Below are 24146 nucleotides of genomic sequence, written 5' to 3'. Positions count from 1 at the left end.
ATGAATTAACAAACTATGGTGATTGATTATTCCTGTCACTATAAGCCCCGAGTGCCAAACAGGAACATACAGTTAATAACTCACTAAGTTGATTAGTTACTGAGTTGTATTTTATTGCAATTTTACTAACATTTACTGAATAAATCTTAAACGAACTAGATACAAAGTATATATTTTGGTTTCCGATTGTTTATCTTCTCACCAAACAACCAACATTTGGTGTTCCTGCGTTACGTGAACGCAGCACCTTTGGCAGGATTTGTGTGGTAACGTTTCTCAAACACAGCAGCGTTTGCCACCGGACTGCGCGTCAAGATGCCCGTGGACTTAAGCCAGTGGAGCGGATCCCTCGCACTGCAGGAGGTCGAGGAGAAGCCAGCGCAACCCCTGACTGTGAAATACGGCTCTGTGGAAGTCGACGAACTTGGCAAAGTGCTCACCCCCACGCAGGTTAGCGCGCTAGCAGCCCAGCTAGCTAACATGCGCTAGCCTAAACGGCGCGTTACCAGCGTCATGCTAACAAACGTTTCTTTGAGTAAACACTAAAATGTTATCGGCTTCATGAAGGATCGTTGGTAACTGAGTGCGTGTAAATGTGTACGTTGGGCTGTTATATAACGAGCCCCGCAGGTCTGCAGACGCTACAGCGGGCGAACAGCGCCCCCTGGTGGCCAACGCGCCTGACCCCACGCAACCTGCCCGTTAACCCTAAACCACGCCACCTGTCTGTGTTCAGGTGCAGAGTCGACCCACCTGCCTCGAGTGGGACGGATGCGACGCCAGTAAACTGTACACTCTTGCCCTGACCGACCCTGATGCTCCCAGCAGGAATGAGCCCAAGTTCCGGTGAGAACAGAACTGATGTTGAGCAGATCATGGAGGCGTCGCAGCCGCCTGATCCTCAGAGTTTTAGATTTGGACATCTGAGCACAGAAGCACGTAACGTGACGGAATCAGTGCAGAGGGAGGTTATTTAGGTCAGGACACAAAATGACATGTTTTGCCTTTCAACACAGGGAGTGGCACCACTTTCTGGTGGTCAACATGAAGGGGAATGATGTGTCATCTGGCTGCGTCTTGTCGGACTACGTTGGTTCTGGTCCCCCCAAGGGCACAGGTAAGACACAAGCTGATAGTTTGAGCAGTTCAGCCGGTTTTGGAATTTGACACAATGCCTCATACAATTATGACAAATGATATTCAGGACTATGTAAAACGAGCCTATAAGCCCGTCCGTTGCCCTCAGGTCTCCACAGGTACGTGTGGCTGGTCTACGAGCAGCCAGGCAGCCTGTCTTGCTCGGAGCCCGTTCTCACCAATCGCTCTGGAGACGGTCGTGGCAAATTCAAGATCCAAAACTTCAGGCAGAAATACAAGCTGGGAGCTCCAATAGCAGGAAACTGCTACCAGGCCCAGTGGGACAGCTACGTCCCCAAACTCTACGAGCAGCTGTCTGGAAAATAAAAGGACTCGACTAACGCAGTATGCACTAGGGATCCTCACGCAGAAAATTCCCACTGTTGTAAAAAATCTACAATTTCTGCAAATATGCCACTGGATGATCGTGTTGAATTCCATGCAGTGTCAAAACTTACAGTGATGCCACCTGTACTTACCTGCAATAAATCTGTTAAACACTGAAATGGTTTTGTTGACCCAGATTCTCAATAAAATAAAATAATTATTCTATAAAGTTAAAGTCTGCACAAACGTTTAAGTAAACACCATGTTGCATATTAGGTTTCAGTTTAGTTCCTACATCTTTTGCTAATAAAGCCTCAGAGGTAGACTGCGTCTAAATTAATTTTGTTAAAGTGGAAACAGGAACTAATCACTAATCTGTTAATATACCGTTGACAAATCTATCAGTGGTGTGACTAAGGTCAGAGGTTTGCAGGCAGGAGTAACTCCCATGAACTCCACTCAATTACCCATTTCTGCACTTGTACGATACAATATTTGTTTCTAGCTGGCTGCTTCTGCACCGAGACTGATAAGACTTGGCTGAACATATTGTCAGTTCAAAGGTCACAGATTGGAGCTTTTCAGCAGGTGTGGTAAAATGCTGTACTTAAAAACCTGATGCAATTGATGTGGATTTGCCAGTATAATATATGTAGTTACGCATCCTTAGGTTGTGTGATGAGCACTTTATTTACAAATATAATTAAAAGCTCTGACAGATTCATGCTTTCTTTTAACCTGGAAAAATTAAAGTGCATGCAACAATAAAGCATCATACTGGTCTGGTTTATAAGAAATTACACAGTTTGAAAGTTGTGTAAAGCAAAAAAAAAAAAAAAATAAGTAATGAGAATTCCATTGATAGCCCTCTGGGCCTCCGATATGATTTGAGGAGGGGAAGGAAAAAAAGCGCTTTAAAAATTATTTTTTTGATTTGAGTGACGGTTAAAATACAATACGAAAATAAGTAAAAGCTCTCCATAAATCCATCTATACACAAAATACAAGTCCCCCCGCCCCCCATGAAGCCCTTTGTGCTAGCTGGGAATTCACGTGTCACATGTATTATTATTATTATTCACATTGGCTGCCAGTGCAGAGAAATCAGTACGATACACATCGAGTACCATGAATCACCCTTCCATCAGTAAATTTACTCCAATAAGTCACATTTATTATACTGTAAGTGTACCTGTATGTACATCATAACATTTTTCTCTCAGTATCAAATTATTCAAATTTTCCATAAAATGCCCTGATGAATAAACACCAGAAGCATTTCAGAGAAGCAGTGCAGAGGAGCGGCTGCGGAAGGATCGCTTGACTTGAGACTGAAAAACAAACTTAAAAAACAGAACGAGCTCTAAAAATGCACGGTTGTAGACTCTGCTCCTCAGTTTTCTCTCCCTCCTTCTCTCATTTCCACTTTTAGTTGCACCAAAAGTGCCGTCATTGCACAAGAAACAGAAAACACTGTGACTACGTTATCATTATTCGTACAAAAAAAAGACAACTACAGGAAGTTATCCAGCATTTTTTTATCACCTTGTGACACCACGAGACGCGCGAGGAGGAGGAGGAGGAGGTGGGTTTGGGGGGGCACCTTAAACTGTTATCAGCTCTGATCTGAGCGGCCCCAGAAACCATCTGGAGCCGATTTTCTGCGTTTGTGTGAGGGTGTCAGCAGCAGTGAACGCCTGCACTGTCAGGTCAGGTAACGGGAGAGAGGAGAGTTCTGAGTGTTCTGAGGCAGTCGGGCGCCTGGGGACCACGAGAGCAGGCGGCAGCAGGGCGGCGGCCCCTCATCTGTAGTCGTCCTTGGGAAAGTCCAACGGGCCCAGCGCTCCCAGGTTGCCGAAGCCCAGCCGCATGCTCTCCATGTCGAAGCTGTCGATCTCCCGCTCCTGGCGCTCCAGCAGGTGTTTGATCCGGTCGGTTCGCTCCTTCTGAAGGGAAAGCAGCTCCTCTTCAATCTGCAGCAGCAACAACAGGAGAGCAAGACAGGCCCCGGCTTAACACGCTGAGAAACACTTACTGCTATGAAAGAAGCTCAGTTCATTACCAGAGAGATTTGTATTTCCTGATTAACCAGGATTTATGGATCTGGGAATATTGTATATGCTTATTTCTTTAAATATAAACTTAGCTTCTAAGAGATATTTTATGAAAGATAAATAAAACAAATATTTTACCAGACAAAGTCCAAATCAGTACTAAAAGGTGAAACAGCTTGGTCTGGATCTTAGTTTGGGTGAAAATCTAAAGCTTTACTTCAAGTAAACAAAGTAACAGTGTAATAAAATCTGAGGCTCATGTGCTGTATCGGATAAATCACATGCTATAATCATTGTATAATATGGGAGCAGACACCATACTGTAATGTATCTTTAAATACAATTAACAGTTTCTAAAATGAAAATAATGAAAGTTGTCACATATGACAAAGACAAAAAATAGTTGCAGACCAGTAACCAGAGGACAGACTGCAGCCTCCAACAGTTCGGCGACAGTCAGACTTTAACCTCACAGCTGTTTGATTAATGCCTTGGTTTTCATTACCCTGCAGAGCTCGCCCAGTCAGTTTCCTCTAATTTATGGCTGATGAGTTAAGAGTGGCACAGGTGCATTGTTCTGTACAGGGACGGCTTGTGCGTATTTGGTCGTATTAATCAGTCGCGGTGTTCGTGGTGGCATTTTTTTCAGCCCAACACCCGCATTAACTCAGCAGCCACATCCACAGGTGCAGACAAAGCACTGCATGGCGCAATACGGCAATGAAGCCAAGTACTGAGCATGCACAGAAGACTCCAGACTCTGACCATGAACCGAACCAGAGGACAATAGTGCTTCTGAAACCATGACATCATCCCAGAGCCAGAGCGCAGATCCGGATGCAGCCAGGAGATGGCGACAGACCACCACGGCCCACGCAGGCTGCGCTGGACCCAGCAGAACTGGATCAGGGCGGCATTTCAACTATCTCTTCCTTTGTTGTCTGAGGGCTGTCTACTAGACTGTAGCGATGACGTCGGTCAGTTTGGAAGGAGGCATGCTGGGCCGTGCTAATCTCATTACATTAGTATACATGGCAGGCTGCATGAGCAGTCACATCAAAGGTTTGTTCCCATCAGCGTGGTCCTGTAACCAAATTAGGACTACGAGAAAGTACCAACGGCAGCCGCCTGCAACACATCCCAAAGTCAATAACAACACATCCTATTGTATTACATAAGAAATTATTATGAAATAAAAACACTCAAAATGAAGCGACATGTACCAAGCACACACACAAGCACCTGATGAAACAGCTGTATTCAGTGTGTGTTGTTATGAAGAAGCATGTCTCGCTGTGTGTCTGTGTGATGTGTCTGTTTGTGAACTCATGAGTGTTTGTCAGGGCTGTCTTTCACTGCCTCACCTCCTGAGGTGGATGCTAATACGGGTCCAGAGCTGTTTGCTTGAGGATCGTGGTCTGGTCAAATGTCAGAGCTGTGGTGTGATTGTATTTTAATTCATATCCTAGTCTATTGATTTCCAAGTCAGGTTTCTTTACTTTAGGTCATTGAGATACTGGCGGGAAAAAAGCCCGATTCAATTTCAAACAATGCATCAGTTAGAGAAGAAAACGTGTTTTGAACTTTTGTTGGTCTTGGATTTGTGATGAAGCCCCAGTTTAAAACACCCCCTTCAATTGACTCCTACCTTTTGTTCCAGGTGAGCTCGGCGCAGCGACACCTTCTGCTCCAGCTTCTGCTGCTCGCGCTCGTGCTGAGCTTCGGTCTGCATCTTGATCTTGCTCTGATAGGCATTGAGCAGCTCCATCTCCTGCTGCAGCTGCTGCCTCAGGGCCTGGCACTCGGCTTCCTGGGCCTCGTCCAGACGCAGCTGACACAGCCGACCATGGAACGCAACAGGGGAGAGGGAGGTACAAAGACACAGATAGAGAGTGGAGAAGAGAGCGGGGTGTGGGTACATGGATATGTCACACAGAAGGAGAGAAAGAGGGAATAGAGTCAGGAGAAAGCAGGGAAGGGGGCAATGAATGAATAAGAAAGTAGAAGGGCAGCAGGGACACAGTGTGAAGGGGAGGGAGGGTCAAAGGTTTGAGAAAGTTGGAAAAAGCAGAAAACAAAAAAAGGCAGAGGAAACATTTAAATTCATTAGCACCGAGCGGGGAAAGACCTCACATCCTGACTATGGTAATAAAGACCGTGTGCCTGCGCTCACCGCTTGTGAGGCCATCATCTCGTTGATGCTCTGCTCGTACTGCTCGGCCAGGATGGCCAGCTTGCGTGTCTGCTCATCCTTCAGCGCCTTCAGCACCGTCTTGTGCTCAGCCTTGGGCGTGACTTCCATCTGGTGGTGGCGCAGGGCCTTGTACTGCTTGGTCTGCACCTTGCACGTGTCCTGGAACTGCTTCTTGATCTGCATCTCCAAGGCCTGGTGCAGCAAGAGTGAGTGAGAGTTAAACAGTTTCACGTTCTACCCGCGTCTTAAAGCGAGAACTCTGTTACTGAACACTAAAGGTCACAGGGCATAGAACACACAAACAAAAGTCCCAATCCTGGTCTTTGGCCTATTACTCAGGCGTTCAGTCACATTCAGAGATGACATGTTTTGTATGTTTTCAACATTCTTGCCAATTTAACATTGCATCGACATTGCATCACAGGATTATCAAAAACTACCCGAAACACAAAAGATGTTGCTCATGGCTTGCGCCATCCTCGAGGTGAATCCAGCAGTCTTTTCAAAGAAGGAAAATATAAATCAACTCAGAAATGCATTAAAACAGGCATTTCCTTTCTGTCGTTACCCTGCACATTAAGCTCTATGTCCTCCTGACAGGATCCAAGCAGCTAAAACGCCTTCAGCCACAGAGCTGTAGTGTGTGTGGACTCACTTTCAGATTTTTGGGCTGCTGCCGGAGCTCCAGCACGTGCTTGCGGTGGAGTTCGCGCTCGCGCCGGTTGTTGTACTCGATTTGGTTCTCCAGCTCGGTCTGGTGCTGCAGCCGGATCAGGTCCATTCGCAGCTTTTGCAGGGTCTTGAGCTGCCGCTGCTCCAGTTCCTGCGTGGTCTCATCGTGGCGGATCAGCATGGCGTGCTCCATCTCCTTCTGGGTCTTTTTCTTGTTCAGCTCCTAGAAGGCCGGCGGAAAAAGGAGGGTGAGGACGTATGGATGACTTCCCCTAGGCACCGTCGATTAGCATCGACTGTTCAGCTTGGTTCCAATTTCACTTTCAAAATCTCACTTGTAGGAATCAATTTTGGTCTTCGTTCATTTTAGGCTTAGAACATTAGCTGCGGTTATAAACAGCTGGAAAAAAATCAATACATTTCTCACATTAAATCAGCTCCATTCATTTTCAACGTAAGCATCGTAAGTAAGACACTGGCATGTTTGCTTTCCCACAGAGTAAGACTTGAAAAATGTACACAGCAGCTTTTCAGATTAGCACATTTTTTGCCTTACTTTATTCTGCAATAATCTCCTTATAGTTAATAGGAAACACCTCACAGATCTGAAGAACAATGAGCGCAATTATTCAGGAAAAGCTACACTGTTTTTTTCCCTGTTTACCCAAACTAGTTAGAAACAACCTTTACCTTGAACTGGACATAGGTTGTGTGGACTTTAGTTGTTGTACCATTATTTTAATTCATTCATTTCTGGATTATTTAATGTGTGATGGATACAGTGTCTTCATACCTCTCTGATCTGCTCCTGCTCCAAGTCATGCCTCTTAATCATGACTTTGCGCTTGAAGGCACGACAGTTCCGGTCATAGAAAACCCTTTGCTGTGCCAGGAGATGGGCCTCCTCCTCGGCCTGGGAATGCTGCATGTTCTCCTTGTGCTTGGAAAGACGCTCCTGTTTCTCCTTTTTGGGTGTGCTGTGGTCTTCATTCATCTCCTGTGTCCAAAAGTGAGAAACGTTCAAAGCAAAGCGACTGATAACAGACAGTTTTGACAAGATGGAATAAAGTAAAGTTTTAGGATCACTGCAGGCAATTATTCCTTACCAAATGTCAAATCAGCTACAGTATGACCATTTGTCTAAACTAGTGGAACCATTTAATATATAAATTGTTTTGATAACCAGATTTCTAAACTGCATGTTTTTGAATGTGAAAGCAAGAGCTTCTCTGTCAGACAACATTATAATTGTTTTACAGTCCGAGCAAGATCCACTGCATGCAAGCGCTGCATGCTTCTATGTTTTAGGGATTCAATCCAAATAATGAAAGGAACATAATAATAATAATAATAATAATAATAATAATAATAATAATAATAATAATAATAATAATAATATTAATATTAATATTAATATTAATATTAATATTAATATTAATAATAATAATAATAATAATAATAAATGGACCAATTCTGTCCCTACTCAGTATGAGCTTTCTCTTCGTCTTTCGTGAGTTTTAAAGTAATCTACAATTCGCACTAATGCACTTCACACATGAGCCTGATCCTCAGTCTCCGTGGTTTCTAATTCCACTACAGTCCTCAGTTAGTGGGCAAATATCTCTGTCTGCCAGCGATGCTTTCTTTTAACTGCTGACCTAATTTTGCTTACTTATCTCCTGACTGAAAACACAGCACATCACACTCCAGCCCACAGGATGATTCTCTGAACGAAGTTTCAACACACAAACTGCTGCACTCATATGGATTAGTTTGTATGAACGTGTAGGTAGAGAATGAGCAGGCCCAATGACCTAACAGCGCTTCTGACGCACTGCTTCAGCAGTAAGAGGCATGTGGGGCCATGAGCCCCAGAGAAGCTGATCCACAGTGAAACGCAAACCAACGAACGCGGCACACCTCCTTAATCTTCTCCTTGCAGAGTTTGTACTGTTTCTTTTGATTATCCAGAAAAGTGGTCAGCTCCTTCTTCTGCTGGGCCACAATCTGCTGCTGGAACTTTTTCTCATCCACCAACGCAGTCTTCATCTAAGGGAACATACACAAACAGCAGAAAGCATGAGTGAGGGGCTTAACATGGAGGGTGAGCTGAATAGAGCCTACAGCCTTGACACTGAACTGAGATCATGCACAGTTACGTTTTGCTGGAACCTGTAGCAGCTAAACCCAAGGTTTACTAGGATAATCTGAGTCTGCATTTATTTTATATCAAGCAAAAATCACAAAGCGCCTACACTGTAGACTCTACAGTGACACTGACCATTTGGTGATTTTTTATATTTTATGTCTTGATAAATTATCTTTGAGTTTTTGGAGGTTTGACACAAGAAATTAGACATTACTTTGGTATTTGGTCCATTTCTACCAGTCATTATTGTTAAATGATGATAACTACAGTATGAATATATGATAACTGCCACTGTTTAACATGTAGAGCTTTTTGTTAGTATTAGTTGGTTTATAGACATTTTACTAAAAGTGACTTTGAATTCAAATTACATAATTTGAATAATTATAATGATAAATATATAATAAATTGTTATAATTGTTATAACAGTAACAGGTCAAAGTTATGTCCTATGACTCCGTCAGAATCTCCCACCTCCTTGTCAGATTGCACCGCGTGGCGTTTTGCCAGCTTCTCCAGCTCGATGTAGGCATTGTTGGCCTGGGTCTCGACCTCCTTCTGCAGCTTGAGCCGGTGCTCGTCCATCTCGGCCTTCAGCTTGTTCTCCAGGGCGATGAGCTGCTTCTGGTGCTGCCGTCGCATGCGCTTGTAGCCGGACATCTGCTCCCGCAGCTCGCTTTCCTGCTCATGCTCATGGATCTGCTTTGTCACCTGCAAGGAGGTTTAGGTTTGAAATATCACATGTCTTCATCTGGCCAAATAATTCCATATTGCATTATAATATATGGCTAACATAACTTTGAAACACACAATAAATTTAACACTGTAAAGTGTCAAATCTGCGCCGATCATGATCTACACAAAAGCTCTTTCATTGTACATACACAGCGGATGTGAGACACAAAGGATGTGAGATGACTTAATCCAAAAAAGTCTAAATCAGCAATGAACAGCCACATTCTAATCAATCTATGATAAGAGTAAGTCTTAACATCATTGTTAGAGGTTTCTTTTTATCCTTCTCATACTTTTCCAGCAAACCTACACCAACCTGAGGGCAGAAAGGGTTCTCCACGTCTAGGTAGTACTCGCTCCGCATCTTTTCATAACTTCCACCTGAACTCCTCAAGCCAAACATGATGGCGATTTTAGCCAAACGCACCAGCATCCAGAAACCTTGTGCCGCATCCTATGCCTGAGAGAACCGTGCCTGAGCAACGATGCCACCCTGAGATGCCCCCCCTCCCACTTTAGTGGACGACAACCCCTCCCTCTCTTTGGTTCGAGCCCTGGGCACGCAGCAGGCGTGTGAACTGTGAATAAGGCAGGCCGACTCCACGGGCCAACAAGAGCACAGAGCTGCCCTTTACTCGGGATAACGCTAAGCGGCGGACAGCAGGTGGGTCACATGAATACCTCATTGAGAAAGAGTGAGAGAAGTTGGAGGGGGGATTAGAGAGGAGCAGTCAGAAAGATGAGGGGAGGGGGCAACTGCAAAGGAGTGACTAGGAGAGAGTTAGACGGGAAAATGACAATAATGACAAGTAAGAGCATCTAAAGCGAAAGGGGGGTTGGCATGAAAACAGGCCAAGGGGAGGCCGAGCACCAGCCCCACCTCTTCTGAACGCTGCCGAATCAATACCCCGACTGTAGGAGCAGCTCTCAATCCCAGTCACTTGCTTCGCTGCCACCTTGCATATTGCCACAAAGAACCAAGTCACGTCATGTGACGGCCTCTTTCACACAAGGCTCAGGGACTGGAAAGAAGATCATATTCAGGGGGTGGAGGGGTCACTCGGGCCAAAGTTCCAGCGGGAGGAATTTAGCAGCTTAACTCATAGGTTGTGTTTATTTAGCAGGTTAATGCTGCCACTTTACCATAATGAAGCATGACATGCTTATATAGAATTATAATATTATATGTATTATACAGGTATGTACGTATTACATATACAGTGTGTGTGTATATATATATATATATATATATATATATATATATATATATATATATATATATATATATATATATATATATATATATATATATATATACACACACTGTATATGTAATACGTACATACCCATACCTATATATATATATATATATATATATATATATATATATATATATATATATATATATATATATGCTCACTGGATAGCTCAATCGGTAAAGTCGCAAGACTTGTATACGGGTGGTCCCCCGGTTCGAATCCCCGTTAGGGCAAATAAGCATCCAGTGTGGGTCCTTGGGCCCACAAGCTTCAAGCTACCGCCTACCTCATATCATGAGAGACAATGAACCACATGAGATACCGGCTCAGACGTCGCCCGGTCTAACAAGGTCTGCGTCAGGTGTTGGGGAACCAGAGCACCTTGACGAGAAATGGGCTACTGGAACAAGAAAGAAATGGCTAAGATGCGAGAACAGAGAACTGTTGGAATGCTACTACTCAAGTAACCCTAGTCAGAGGGGTTACATGAAAAGAATGTGTGGCGAATGGGAACGGAGAAACCCACATTCAAGACTGCAGTCTTGAATGCAGTCAAGACTGACTGCGAAACAACTAGTAGCTCAGTGTTCCAACATCCACAAACGGCAACTGCTATCACAACTTGAGATTGACGAGATACAACACAAATGCTACGGCAAGGGGGAGCCAGGGCGCCAGGTCAGAGGGGAGGTTTCACCATCTCCCCAACCGGAAATTGGGTACAAAGCCCCAATGAGCACAGATACGCTGAGCGAGGCAGCGACTGACCTGAAAGATAAGATCATGGCGAGATTGAACAGGCAACCCCGAACCCCACTACAACGGCTAAGTGAAGTACCATCAGAAAGTCTCATGGAAGATGTGAATGCAGCATTGAGAGCGATCCCTACCACAACAATCACAGAAACCAACGAGCTGATATACGCTTCAGCATCAGTGATCCTAGAGGTGCTTGGCCATAAGAGCAACCATGGGAGCCATGAGAAACAATACCCACCATGGAAACAAAGGTTGGAGGCAAAAATCAAGGCAGCTCGGAGGGAAGTGAGCCAAATGACAGAGGCCCAGAGAGGTGCAATGAAAAGACCGATGCCCAAGAGGTACAGCCAGATGACCATACCTGAAGCACTCGAAACTGCCAAGCAAAGGCTACAAGCCTTGGCCAGCCGCCTAAAGAGATACACCAGAGATAACGAAGCCAGACGAATAAACCGGCTGTTCGCAACACAACCTGCGAAAGTGTACTCTCAATGGCAGGGTAATAACAACAGAGCAGACCCACCAAGGCTGGAAACTGAACAGTACTGGAAGGGTATATGGGAAAGGGAGGCGTCACACAACAGTGATGCACAGTGGCTGGTGGATCTGAGGGAAGACCACAGCAACCTCCCTGAACAGAATCCAGTGACTATCACAGTGGCAGACATCCAACAAAGAGTCTCAGGTATGAAAAACTGGACAGCACCTGGCCCTGACATGATCCACGCCTACTGGCTAAAGAAGCTCACTGCAATCCATGAGCGCCTGGCAGCACAAATGAACCAGCTGCTAAGGGATGGGACTCACCCTGAATGGCTAACCGAAGGGCGAACGATCCTGATAATGAAGGATCCCTCAAATGTTACAGTCCCATCCAACTACCGGCCAATAACCTGTCTCTCCACAACATGGAAGCTCATGTCAGGCATCATCGCAGCTAAGATAAGTGGGCACATGAGTCAATACATGAGCGAAGCACAGAAGGGCATTGGTAAGGATACCAGAGGAGCCAAACACCAACTCCTGGTAGACAGAACAGTCGCCCAAGACTGCAGAATGCGACACACCAACCTGTGCACAGCCTGGATCGACTACAAGAAAGCCTATGACTCAATGCCACACACATGGATCACTGAATGCTTGGAGCTGTACAACATCAACAGAACTCTAAGGGCCTTCATTGCAAACTCAATGAGGTTGTGGAGAACCACCCTTGAAGCCAATGGGAAGCCACTTGCCCAAGTATCCATCAAATGTGGCATATACCAAGGAGATGCACTGTCCCCACTGCTGTTCTGCATAGGTCTGAACCCCCTCAGCCAAATAATAAACAAGACTGGCTATGGATACCGACTCCGGAACGGGGCCACCATAAGTCACCTCCTCTACATGGATGACATCAAGCTGTACGCCAAGAGTGAGCGAGACATCGACTCACTGATCCACACCACCAGGATCTACAGCTCGGACATTGGGATGTCATTCGGACTCGAGAAATGTGGGAGGATGGTGACAAAGAGAGGCAAGGTAATCCACACAGAAGGGGTCTCACTCCCAGAAGGAACAATAGCAGACATTGAGGACAGTTACAAGTACCTTGGAATACCACAGGCAAACGGCAACCTTGAACAGGCAACAAGGAATGCGGCAACAGCCAAATACCTCCAACGAGTAAGGCAAGTCCTAAGGAGCCAGCTCAATGGCAAGAACAAATCCCGGGCAATAAACAGCTACGCCCTGCCAGTGATCAGATACCCTGCGGGAATAATAAGGTGGCCAAAGGAAGAGATACAGACCACAGATGTTAAGACACGAAAGCTCCTCACCATGCATGGAGGGTTTCACCCCAAATCCAGCACCCTGAGACTGTACGCTAGCCGCAAGGAAGGAGGCCGAGGACTAGTGAGCGTGAGAGCCACTATCCAGGATGAAACATCCAAGATGCATAAGTACATCAAGGATAAGGCCCCGACAGATGACGTGCTGAGTGAATGTCTCAGGCAGTGGAGAACGGAGGATGAGATGCTGGAAGAGGGAGCATCATGGGAGGACAAGCCCTTACACGGGATGTACCACCGGAACATAACTGAAGTGGCTGATCTCAACAAATCCTACCAATGGCTTGAAAGGGCTGGGCTGAAGGACAGCACAGAGGCACTCATCCTGGCTGCACAGGAGCAGGCCCTGAGCACCAGAGCCATAGAGGCCCAGATCTACCACACCAGACAAGACCCAAGGTGTAGACTGTGCAAAGAGGCCCCTGAGACGATCCAGCACATAACTGCAGGGTGTAAGATGCTGGCAGGGAAAGCATACATGGAACGCCATAACCAAGTGGCTGGCATAGTATACAGGAACATCTGTGCAGAGTATGGACTGGAAACCCCAAGGTCAAAGTGGGAAACACCTCCCAAGGTGGTAGAGAACGAGCGAGCCAAGATCCTGTGGGACTTCCAGATACAGACAGACAGAATGGTAATGGCGAACCAACCAGACATCGTGGTGGTGGACAAAGAACAGAGGAAAGCCGTAGTGGTGGATGTGGCAATACCAAGCGATGGCAACATCAGGAAAAAGGAACATGAGAAACTAGAGAAATACCAAGGGCTCAGAGAAGAACTGGAGAAGGCTTGGAAGGTGAAGGCCACAGTGGTGCCTGTGGTGATCGGAGCACTTGGGGCAGTGACCCCCAAACTGGAGGAGTGGCTACAACAGATCCCTGGAATAACATCCGACATCTCAGTACAGAAAAGTGCAGTCCTAGGAACAGCAAGGATACTGCGCAGAACCCTCAAGCTTCCTGGCCTCTGGTAGAGGACCCGAGCTTGGAAAAGTGGATGTGACCACCCACGTGGGGTGAGAAGGGAGTTTTTTTTTTTTATATATATATAAATAAAGGCAGCTCGGAGGGAAGTGAGCCAAATGACAGAGGCCCAGAGAGGTGCAATGAAAAGACCAATGCCTAAGAGGTACAGCCAGATGACCATACCTGAAGCACTCGAAACTGCCAAGCAAAGGCTACAAGCCTTGGCCAGCCGCCTAAAGAGATACACCAGAGATAACGAAGCCAGACGAATAAACCGGCTGTTCGCAACACAACCTGCGAAAGTGTACTCTCAATGGCAGGGTAATAACAACAGAGCAGACCCACCAAGGCTGGAAACTGAACAGTACTGGAAGGGTATATGGGAAAGGGAGGCATCACACAACAGTGATGCACAGTGGCTGGTGGATCTGAGGGAAGACCACAGCAACCTCCCTGAACAGAACCCAGTGACTTTCACAGTGGCAGACATCCAACATAGAGTCTCAGGTATGAAAAACTGGACAGCACCTGGCCCTGACATGATCCACGCCTACTGGCTAAAGAAGCTCACTGCAATCCATGAGCGCCTGGCAGCACAAATGAACCAGCTGCTAAGGGATGGGACTCACCCTGAATGGCTGACCGAAGGGCGAATGATCCTGATAATGAAGGATCCCTCAAAGGGCACAGTCCCATCCAACTACCGGCCAATAACCTGTCTCTCCACAACATGGAAGCTCATGTCAGGCATCATTGCAGCTAAGATAAGTGGGCACATGAGTCAATACATGAGCGAAGCACAGAAGGGCATTGGTAAGGATACCAGAGGAGCCAAACACCAACTCCTGGTAGACAGAACAGTCGCCCAAGACTGCAGAATGCGACACACCAACCTGTGCACAGCCTGGATCGACTACAAGAAAGCCTATGACTCAATGCCACACACATGGATCACTGAATGCTTGGAGCTGTACAACATCAACAGAACTCTAAGGGCCTTCATTGCAAACTCGATGAGGTTGTGGAAAACCACCCTTGAAGCAAATGGGAAGCCACCTGCCCAAGTATCCATCAAATGTGGCATATACCAAGGAGATGCACTGTCCCCACTGCTGTTCTGCATAGGTCTGAACCCCCTCAGCCAAATAATAAACAAGACTGGCTATGGATACCGACTCCGGAACGGGGCCACCATAAGTCACCTCCTCTACATGGATGACATCAAGCTGTACGCCAAGAGTGAGCGAGACATCGACTCGCTGATCCACACCACCAGGATCTACAGCTCAGACATCGGGATGTCATTCGGACTCGAGAAATGTGGGAGGATGGTGACAAAGAGAGGCAAGGTAATCCACACAGAAGGGGTCTCACTCCCAGAAGGAACAATAGCAGACATTGAGGACAATTACAAGTACCTTGGAATACCACAGGCAAACGGCAACCTTGAACAGGCAACAAGGAATGCGGCAACAGCCAAATACCTCCAACGAGTAAGGCAAGTCCTAAGAAGCCAGCTCAATGGCAAGAACAAATCCCGGGCAATAAACAGCTACGCTCTGCCAGTGATCAGATACCCTGCAGGAATAATAAGGTGGCCAAAGGAAGAGATACAGACCACAGATGTTAAGACACGAAAGCTCCTCACCATGCACGGAGGGTTCCACCCCAAATCCAGCACCCTGAGACTGTACGCTAGCCGCAAGGAAGGAGGCCGAGGACTAGTGAGCGTGAGAGCCACTATCCAGGATGAAACATCCAAGATCCATAAGTACATCAAGGATAAGGCCCCGACAGATGACGTGCTGAGTGAATGTCTCAGGCAGTGGAGAACAGAGGATGAGATGCTGGAAGAGGGACCATCATGGGAGGACAAGCCCTTGCACGGGATGTACCACCGGAACATAACTGAAGTGGCTGATCTCAACAAATCCTACCAATGGCTTGAAAGGGCTGGGCTGAAGGACAGCACAGAGGCACTCATCCTAGCTGCACAGGAGCAGGCCCTGAGCACCAGAGCCATAGAGGCCCAGATCTACCACACCAGACAAGACCCAAGGTGTAGACTGTGCAAAGAGGCCCCTGAGACGGTCCAGCACATAACTGCAGGGTGTAAGATGCTGGCAGGCAAAGCATACATGGAACGCCATAACCAAGTGGCTGGCATAGTATACAGGAACATCTGCGCGGAGTATGGACTGGAAACCCCAAGGTCAAAGTGGGAAACACCTCCCAAGGTGGTAGAGAACGAGCGAGCCAAGATCCTGTGGGACTTCCAGATCCAGACTGACAGAATGGTAATGGCGAACCAACCAGACATTGTGGTGGTGGATAAAGAGCAGAGGAAAGCCGTAGTGGTGGATGTGGCAATACCAAGCGATGGCAACATCAGGAAAAAGGAACATGAGAAACTAGAGAAATACCAAGGGCTCAGAGAAGAACTGGAGAAGGCTTGGAAGGTGAAGGCCACAGTGGTGCCTGTGGTGATCGGAGCACTAGGGGCTGTGACCCCCAAACTGGAGGAGTGGCTACAACAGATCCCTGGAAAAACATCCGACATCTCAGTCCAGAAAAGTGCAGTCCTAGGAACAGCAAAGATACTGCGCAGAACCCTCAAGCTCCCTGGCCTCTGGTAGAGGACCCGAGCTTGGAAAGTGGATGAGACCACCCGCGGAGGGTGAGAATAGAGTGTGTATATATATATATATATATATGCCCCCTCTGAATGAATTAGATTTTATATACTTATTTGTATATAGTATTTTTTAAATAAAATATTATAAACTGCAGCACTCGACATTTGGTGAAGTCATCTGGCTAAAGAGTGAAAGCCTCCACTTTTCCTGCATCCTGCTTGTTTTTCTTAACTACTACAGTTAGAAACAGCAGTAATATCAGCCAAAAGCTGCTCACTGATGATGGTTTATGCGTCTTAACGCACCGTGATGTGACTTCAACTCGTTATTCTGCTGCCGACATGCTGAGCTACGCTTACAACCGAGAGCTGGAGACAAATCAAACAGCAGATGAGGTGAAAGATTTAACAAGTGCGTGGCGTCGCTCGCTGCCGCTTCCCGTGTGACCTGTAGTAACCTCTGCTCTCCCTCTCACTCGCTCCTTAAGACTCACCCTCGTCTCCCCCTCACACCCGCCTGCCGTTTCCCTCCCTCACATCTCCCTTAATGTTTTTCCTCCTGTTCTCTTCTTCCTGACCTTTTCACAGATCTTCCATTTGTCCTTCTCTTCACTGTTCTCTCTCATTCCTTTTCTGCACAGGTTTTTCCACCTCTCCGCTTCATGTCACCTCTGTGTGACAAAGCACATCATCCTTCTTTTGCTGCTCTTCTCACTTGTCCTTCTTTGTCAGTCCAGATTTTAATCTGCGCTGCTCTTTTGTCTCACCTCGGTTTATCTGCCCTTCTTGTCCTTCTCGTGCTCCTGGTATCTGTCATCTGACTATTTGTCTTTACCGTCTCCTGCCAGCACATTTTTTTCAGTCACTTTTTCACCATGGTCTTATTGCTCGTTTGAAAATATGAGCTAATTTTTCCCCAACAAAAATGTAGCACCTTGGAATTCGCTTGTCTGTCTTTGTCTTTGTGGATATTTATACATTTAATCTGTTCTTAAACGTTAACGTTCTCTCTTTCAGTTCTTCATTTTTCTCATCCCGTTTTTGATGTACCTCATCATCCTCTTTTCTCCGTCTTTGTCTACCTGCGGATTTCAGTCAGAGCGACTTCAGGCCAATGTGAGAACGTCTGCGCTTTGCAGGAAAAGATGATGTCATCTTTTTTAGTGCCGGCGGGCAGAACCAGCGCTGCCACACAACAGAGACACTGTGGTTTACACGATGGAGCCCCTTTTCAGGACAGGCAGCTTTACACACAGAGACGCAGTGTTTGCCAGCTCAGCTGCTTACATCTGAGCAATTTTACTTTGAATTGGATCCACAAAAGCCAAACAGGAACCTGTGAGTTAAAGCACTGCAGTGTGCAAGATGGTTTCTAGACAATATTGATCACTCTTTACCGAATAAATAACTGAACACTCTCCTAGTGTTAAGCATAAAAGAGACAACTTCATAGTCATCAAGCTCCGTCTCAATTCTGAGTGAATGTTGGACTTTCGATAGTTAAGACATGGTGTGCCAAATAATAATAATAATAATAATAATAATAATAATAATAATAATAATAATAATAATAATAATAATAATAAATTTATATACACGAACTAAAGACAAATATTGACATACTTCAGCTTTACATTTTTTGAAAAGTTGAAATTGACTATTTTGAAAAGGAAAATTAAAGAATGAATTAAAAGTAATATATCAAATATAAAATAAACAAAATCATGTTGTCCTTCTACATTTTTTTGTGTACACAAAGGGAAAAGCGCAAAAGTCAAGTTACGTGATCCGGAGACGTTTCCAGGTGGTTTGACTCACTGTCTCAGTCTGGAGTTTGAGAGCTGTTTGTGTGGTACATACTCCAGAGTGGCATGATTTTATTTTCTACCCACAAAACTTGATGATGAGCCCTGCAAAGCTACGTAATCCTACGTAAGCGACAAAAACTGTTGGATTATTAATAAAAATTAACTGTGTGACTCTGTATAAAATGTGCTGGTAAAAAATAAATAAATACGCACACACAGGGCAGCGGTTCACCAGTGATTTGCACCGTGGTCAGGGACTGTATGAAATCACATACACCTAACCACACACAACAACATTTCCTTTGCTCAGGCTCTATGACACTGGGTATAAAACCTGATAACACAGGGGAGTCCAATGGGTCACGGATGAGTAAACACACACATATGCTTATACTCAACACCACTACTTACACTACTAGAGCTGGTTTCTATGACAACAGACAGGGAAGGAGAAAAAGACACATGGAAAGAAAGGGAGGAAAAATCCACCGCCTTCAACTGAGAATTTCAAGTCAGATCAGAGAATGATGTATTATCAAGTGCAGGATAGACTGAGAGTATAAAAGGGAGGGAGGAGAGTGGTAATAGTGCAGGAAGAGAAAACAAAAGGTATAAGATGAATAGGAGTAAAGACGGCAGAGAGAAAGCTCTGCTGCAGAGACACGACTAAAACTTGACAGCAAGACCTAGAAAACCAAAACACGGATCAATGGAGGAAATGTAACGTAATGAAGAAGAAATTAAATATATGGAGAAAGGCATCAAGAACAAGAGGAGGAAGGAAAGTCTACATCGGAAAGACAGACTTTGAAGCTTATGAGGCTGAGCGATATTTCCTCAGCACAGTAACATTATATCAAACTCAAATGCAATGTCCTAGATTTTTGGCATCGAGGAGGAGTAAAAACTCTCCTCCTGGGTTTTTGTATGGTTCTGTGGTGTAAACACAACATTCATAAAAAGTAATCTTTCCTTCCTCCACTTTCAAATTAGTGCAATTTCCAATATAAATATTCTATAAGCGTTAATGATCCTACTACTGAAAGAAGCCAGGACGCTTTGTTACTCTTACCAGCGAGGCTGACTTTATGGTGGCAAAGCGCCCTTGGTTCTTGTAGTTTTGGGCCTGGCTGCTCTTGTCAGAAGAAGTTGGCCTTAGTTCTGGTCTGTGGTCCCTATGAATCCCATCATCCCAGTTGTAAAGATGGTCCTGTGAGGAACACGAAAATTAAAAGAGCCAAATTAATAAAACAATTAGTAATTTAAAAAGTGCCAACAAACTGAACAAGGTGTCATTATAAATATGAACGTTGTAGATTTTGGCTCTTAATAAAGTGCAGCAATATTAAACCCTCAGCATCATTTAGTGTCTTAAAAGACACACAATGTCACACAACATCTAAAATTCAAAAGCAATCCTCAGCATTTGCTGCATGATGAAATGTCAACACTAAGCCCACTCATTAAAAAGTGAATTTTAGGAGCCTGGGGACCAAAAAGTTGATTCATGTGAGGAGGGAACTTTATCAGCATCTAAAAACAATGTGTGTCACTTTCATTTGTTCTCAGCGCAGCCGGTGAACTTGAAACAACACGCTGGCTGTCTGTTCATGAAGTGACATCCTTATTCATACACTGTCAAAATACAAAGAACATATGAAGAAAGAGAATGACAGAGTAGTGACAGCCCTCTCCTCACAGAGCCATGTGAAAACCTCAATGGGAATGTCAGGCATTGTGTTGACCTGGGGAACTGCATGCGTGCGTGCGTGCATGTGTGGAGGAACAGGGGTGTGGGTGGGGAGTGTGTGCTGCTTGTTGACATGTGTACACAGCCTTTTGTTCTCAGAGTGTGAACGGAGCTGGTGATGAACTTGCCAAACACTGAAGACTGTGTCGATCGTTTCCATGGTTTCGAGAAGGGGGAGGGGATTACAAATACTACTGACAACAGCGAGGGAAACCCAGAGGATGTTTGTATGGAGCCATGTGTTTCTTCCATTTATGGTGTGCACAGTTTACTTTTTAGAAAGGAGGCGATGGCTCTGGCTTTAGATTATTATAACAGTTTTTAATCTGGTTTGATATGGTGAGAGTCACTGCCTCCCTCCCACCGAACCAGCTTTGCACTCGACCTTTACCTTTTTGGTGTGCGGGGAGGAGTCCAGGGTGCTGCCGTAGTCCTGGGGGTGCATCATGGTCATGTCAGAGCAGCTGTCATCCAGCACCTCTTGCATGCTGTTTACGCTGCTGCTCTGGCTGCCCGTGCTGACCGAGGTGCTGGGGATAGAGTGGTTGCTTCCCAGGCTGTTCATCTTGCAGCTTGCAGCTTCACTATCCTGCATGTGCGAACCCACACATTTTCATCCACATTTACTTCAAAAAACAATTAAGAGTCTTGCAAGTATGCACAAATTATTTCATACACACTTTAAATATCAGCATCAAATACAATGACCTCCTCAGAAAGTAACTGATGAGCTCTGGATTGCATTAGAGCCAAATAAATAGTAAATTGGCAGTTAACCTCTATTTGTCCCAATGTGTGTGTGTCTTTGTATCATTCATGTGTCTTATGCTAATTTATGCAAGTCTGAGAGGTCTTCAGATAAGAAGCCCCTTTGAGTGTGTGTAGGTAACAGATAAAGGGAATCGAACTGCACAAACAACTAGACAATTCTGTCAGCAGCAAATGACTTTTACATAGATGCTATAGTTTTTTCCGTATGCAGAGTGTGTGCAGGTTTTCTTAGTAAAGCCCCGAGTGGTGTCTTGTTGCACTGAGGTCTGGTGGCTGCTTCGACTTGCGTCACATGGTGTAGGATGACACTACGGTGGCTGCTGGGATCCTACGTCTGTTCATGGTGCCACAGGCCAGGTCAATTAAGGGACATTCTATCTCACTGTCAAACTACTGTGTGCACAAGACGAAGGCTGCTGGGCGTTGTGATGCAAAATTTCAGATCAGTAGGTTTCTTTATTTAATAAAACAAAACCAATTTAAAAAGGCCAATCTGGACCATTGTTCCCTCTGAAGAGGAGGACATAAATATGGAAAAAAGTTAATAAGATGAATCTATTACTGATTGATTGCTTAGTCATAGAAACCGCATCATCTAAATCTAAAGTGTGTTTTTACTGTTTGAAATAAGCATTAAGCTATCTTCAATATAGATTTGTCAAATTCACTATTTATAGATAGGGTATTAATTGTTTTTACTCTTTAAAAAGCTTTCCTCAGTGACAGTAAAACATTACTGGACTATTTCCTTTCTACTGATCCTCCGATCATGTCCCTCCCACCTCTTCTTCCTCCTGGCTTTCTCCCATAGGCCCGTTGTGTTTCTCCTGGTAGAGGATCTTCTTCATCTTTCGGTACTGCAGGTTGTCCAGCTCACGTACTGCATCCTTGGTCCTCTGAATGAGGTCAATGAGAATCCGCGGCGAACGTTCTCGACGCACAAACTCGTGCTAGAAAGAAACAAAAAGAGAAAGGGTGTTAATCAGGAGAGTCAAAGGTTAGATAAAAAGAGAAATTCTACTGCAGCTGTACAGTCAACAAATGGTTAATACAAAACAATAAATGATAAACTGCTATAAATGATGAAATTATTATTTATAAAATGGTTTTAAATGACAAATGTACAGTTTAGGACTGCACCGCAATGACCTTGTTTATTAAGTGTATGATTTTAATAGGCGTCACATCTGTGAGTATCACTAGAGGGCGCCTGAATGTTGCATAGCTGCTTTTTACAGTCCCAGCATCCAGTAGTCTACTGATGACATACATATGTGTAACATTGCCTATAAATACTCATTTCATTGTAATAACTCATGTCAGAAACTAAATTTGTATTGGCACTAATCAAATAACAGCCTCCTAAAATATTACATAAAAGGTTAAATAATTAGCTTATTTGAGATGATCGTAGTTTGTTATCAAAAGAAACTATTTACATTAATCCTCTTAGTTAAATGAAAAAAACTATCAAATCCTTTGGTCATAAAAAGTGATAAGTAAAAGGATAAACTGAAATTATATAGACTCATCAAGTTCCCACTAAACATGCTTGTTTATGCAAGTGACTTGATGTAAGTGTAAATTGAAGGGCCATCATGCATTTATGTAATTAGTTGTGTTACACAATCAGCCGGTCAGAGTGGATGGGTGAGACTGTGGGTTGGGGGGTGAGAATGAGTGTGTAGCTCTTCTAGACAAACTACTACACTGACATAAAGACACAAATAAAACAAAAACAACATCTTCTCTCCCCTGTGCTTTCACCCACTCCATCACATACTCACGCTTCTTTTAGTCACTCATTCATAAAATATGATGTGCTTGAATAAATGTATGCATCGTCAGAGTACTGGGCTGATATATATATATTTAGATCTATTTCTAGCTCTCCCTCTCACTCACTGCACACCTTTCTTTCCATGTGACAGATGCTGGTGTAATGGGTTAGTCAGGACACAGGGGAATGACATCACACTCTGAAAATAGAGAGGAGAAGTGATTTGTCCCGTTTTCTGATGGACCTACTCCAGAGCGTGGGTAGTTGGCCACCCCCATCCCATCGACAAGCAACTTCTCGCCAGGATCCTTCCTCATTATACAGTTAAGGTTAAGAAGAAGTGACAGGATTTCCACTGCCTCCTCACTCCCTCCACTGTGTGCACATGTTCCATACACTGTAGCATCACCACCAAAATATATTTCAGAAGATTTTATTGTTCACTTTTTGGAGAACCCGCAATGCTTCAGTTGATCTTGTTTACTTGTTGTGCAGTACCTGAAACAGTCCTGATAATCCCCTGAGAAGAAGCAAAGTGCTTCACGTATTAAAAGGAGTTATATTTTAAAATGTCCATTCAAAATGTTGATTGGATAAACTGTCAATATAAACACATCATCTTGGCTTAGAGAAATAGCTGACAATTTCTGCTATTACAATTAATATTACTGTGAGTAAAACACACAGTTTGTTTAACCTGAAGCCAGAGCACTGACAGCTCAAGGCCCCCAAATTAGTGACCTGATTTCACCACTGAAGAGCATGTACTGTACTGTATGTGTATGTGATTGTGGGCATGTATGTGTTTGAGCAGGGAAAGTGGGGTATTAATCATAAGCTAACACCCCCCATCCACCCCAGGCCTCTCACTACAAAGCAGGCCCTTCAATACCGAGCCAAAGTCTGTTTGGTACTTATCCCTCTATAATGGTTTTTGGGAAAGGATTTGGGTCAGTAGTGTTGGGGAGAATGATTTCCACTCTAACTGCCAACCTTATCCAAACAACAGTAGAGAGACCCTCATTCAACAGATGCCTAACCTGACACCTTCCCTTTGTTCTCTGACACAGGTGTGAAAGGTGTGGCTTAAGCCGTAGCACTGTTAAGCGTGATCACCAAGAACTTAAAACTCTTAAAGGGCCAATAGGATTACCTGTTGGTCACACAAACTAACAGATCATCCTAAATACAAGGAAGCACAATGAGCATGGAGTGAACATTCAGGGGTTTTATGGGGCAGTGCTTGTGGGATGGCACTGGGCATGAAAGATAGACAGACTTTAATTTTGTTTTTGGAATATTTTTGAAGT

General features: G+C 44.7%; 2 protein-coding genes across 9 annotated transcripts in view; one reads left to right on the top strand and one right to left on the bottom strand.

Annotated features, from left to right (window-relative positions):
* The first annotated feature begins 223 nt into the window (after nt 1–223).
* pebp1 (phosphatidylethanolamine binding protein 1) lies at nt 224–1643 on the top strand. Its single transcript, XM_029161038.2, has 4 exons — nt 224–450; nt 737–846; nt 1017–1117; nt 1247–1643. Exons 1-4 carry the CDS (start codon nt 316–318, stop codon nt 1462–1464), a joined length of 564 nt encoding a protein of 187 aa, XP_029016871.1. The 5' UTR covers nt 224–315; the 3' UTR covers nt 1465–1643.
* Nucleotides 1644–2130: 487 nt separating this feature from the next.
* taok3a (TAO kinase 3a) overlaps nt 2131–24146 on the bottom strand; it is a 46076-nt gene continuing 24060 nt past the window's right edge. For 6 of the 8 annotated variants that reach the window (XM_029161032.3, XM_029161027.3, XM_029161028.3 and 3 more), the window contains 10 exons: nt 21839–22006; nt 20677–20874; nt 19608–19745; nt 9008–9244; nt 8305–8433; nt 7178–7381; nt 6368–6607; nt 5692–5904; nt 5167–5349; nt 2131–3437 (listed from right to left, as the gene is read on the bottom strand). In XM_029161032.3, the coding sequence (XP_029016865.1) occupies nt 3267–3437; nt 5167–5349; nt 5692–5904; nt 6368–6607; nt 7178–7381; nt 8305–8433; nt 9008–9244; nt 19608–19745; nt 20677–20874; nt 21839–22006 (1881 nt within the window). In that variant the 3' untranslated portion in view covers nt 2131–3266. Of the gene's footprint in view, nt 3438–5166; nt 5350–5691; nt 5905–6367; nt 6608–7177; nt 7382–8304; nt 8434–9007; nt 9245–9584; nt 9732–19607; nt 19746–20676; nt 20875–21838; nt 22007–22968; nt 22988–24146 lie in introns of those variants that run through there. The other 2 variants (XM_055511168.1, XM_029161033.3) reach the window with 2 other exon arrangements.

The sequence above is a fragment of the Betta splendens genome, chromosome 9 (assembly GCF_900634795.4).
Source record: "Betta splendens chromosome 9, fBetSpl5.4, whole genome shotgun sequence".
NCBI lineage: Eukaryota > Metazoa > Chordata > Actinopteri > Anabantiformes > Osphronemidae > Betta > Betta splendens.
Note: the sequence above shows the minus strand (reverse complement) of the source record. Positions and strands in the feature narration are given on the sequence as shown.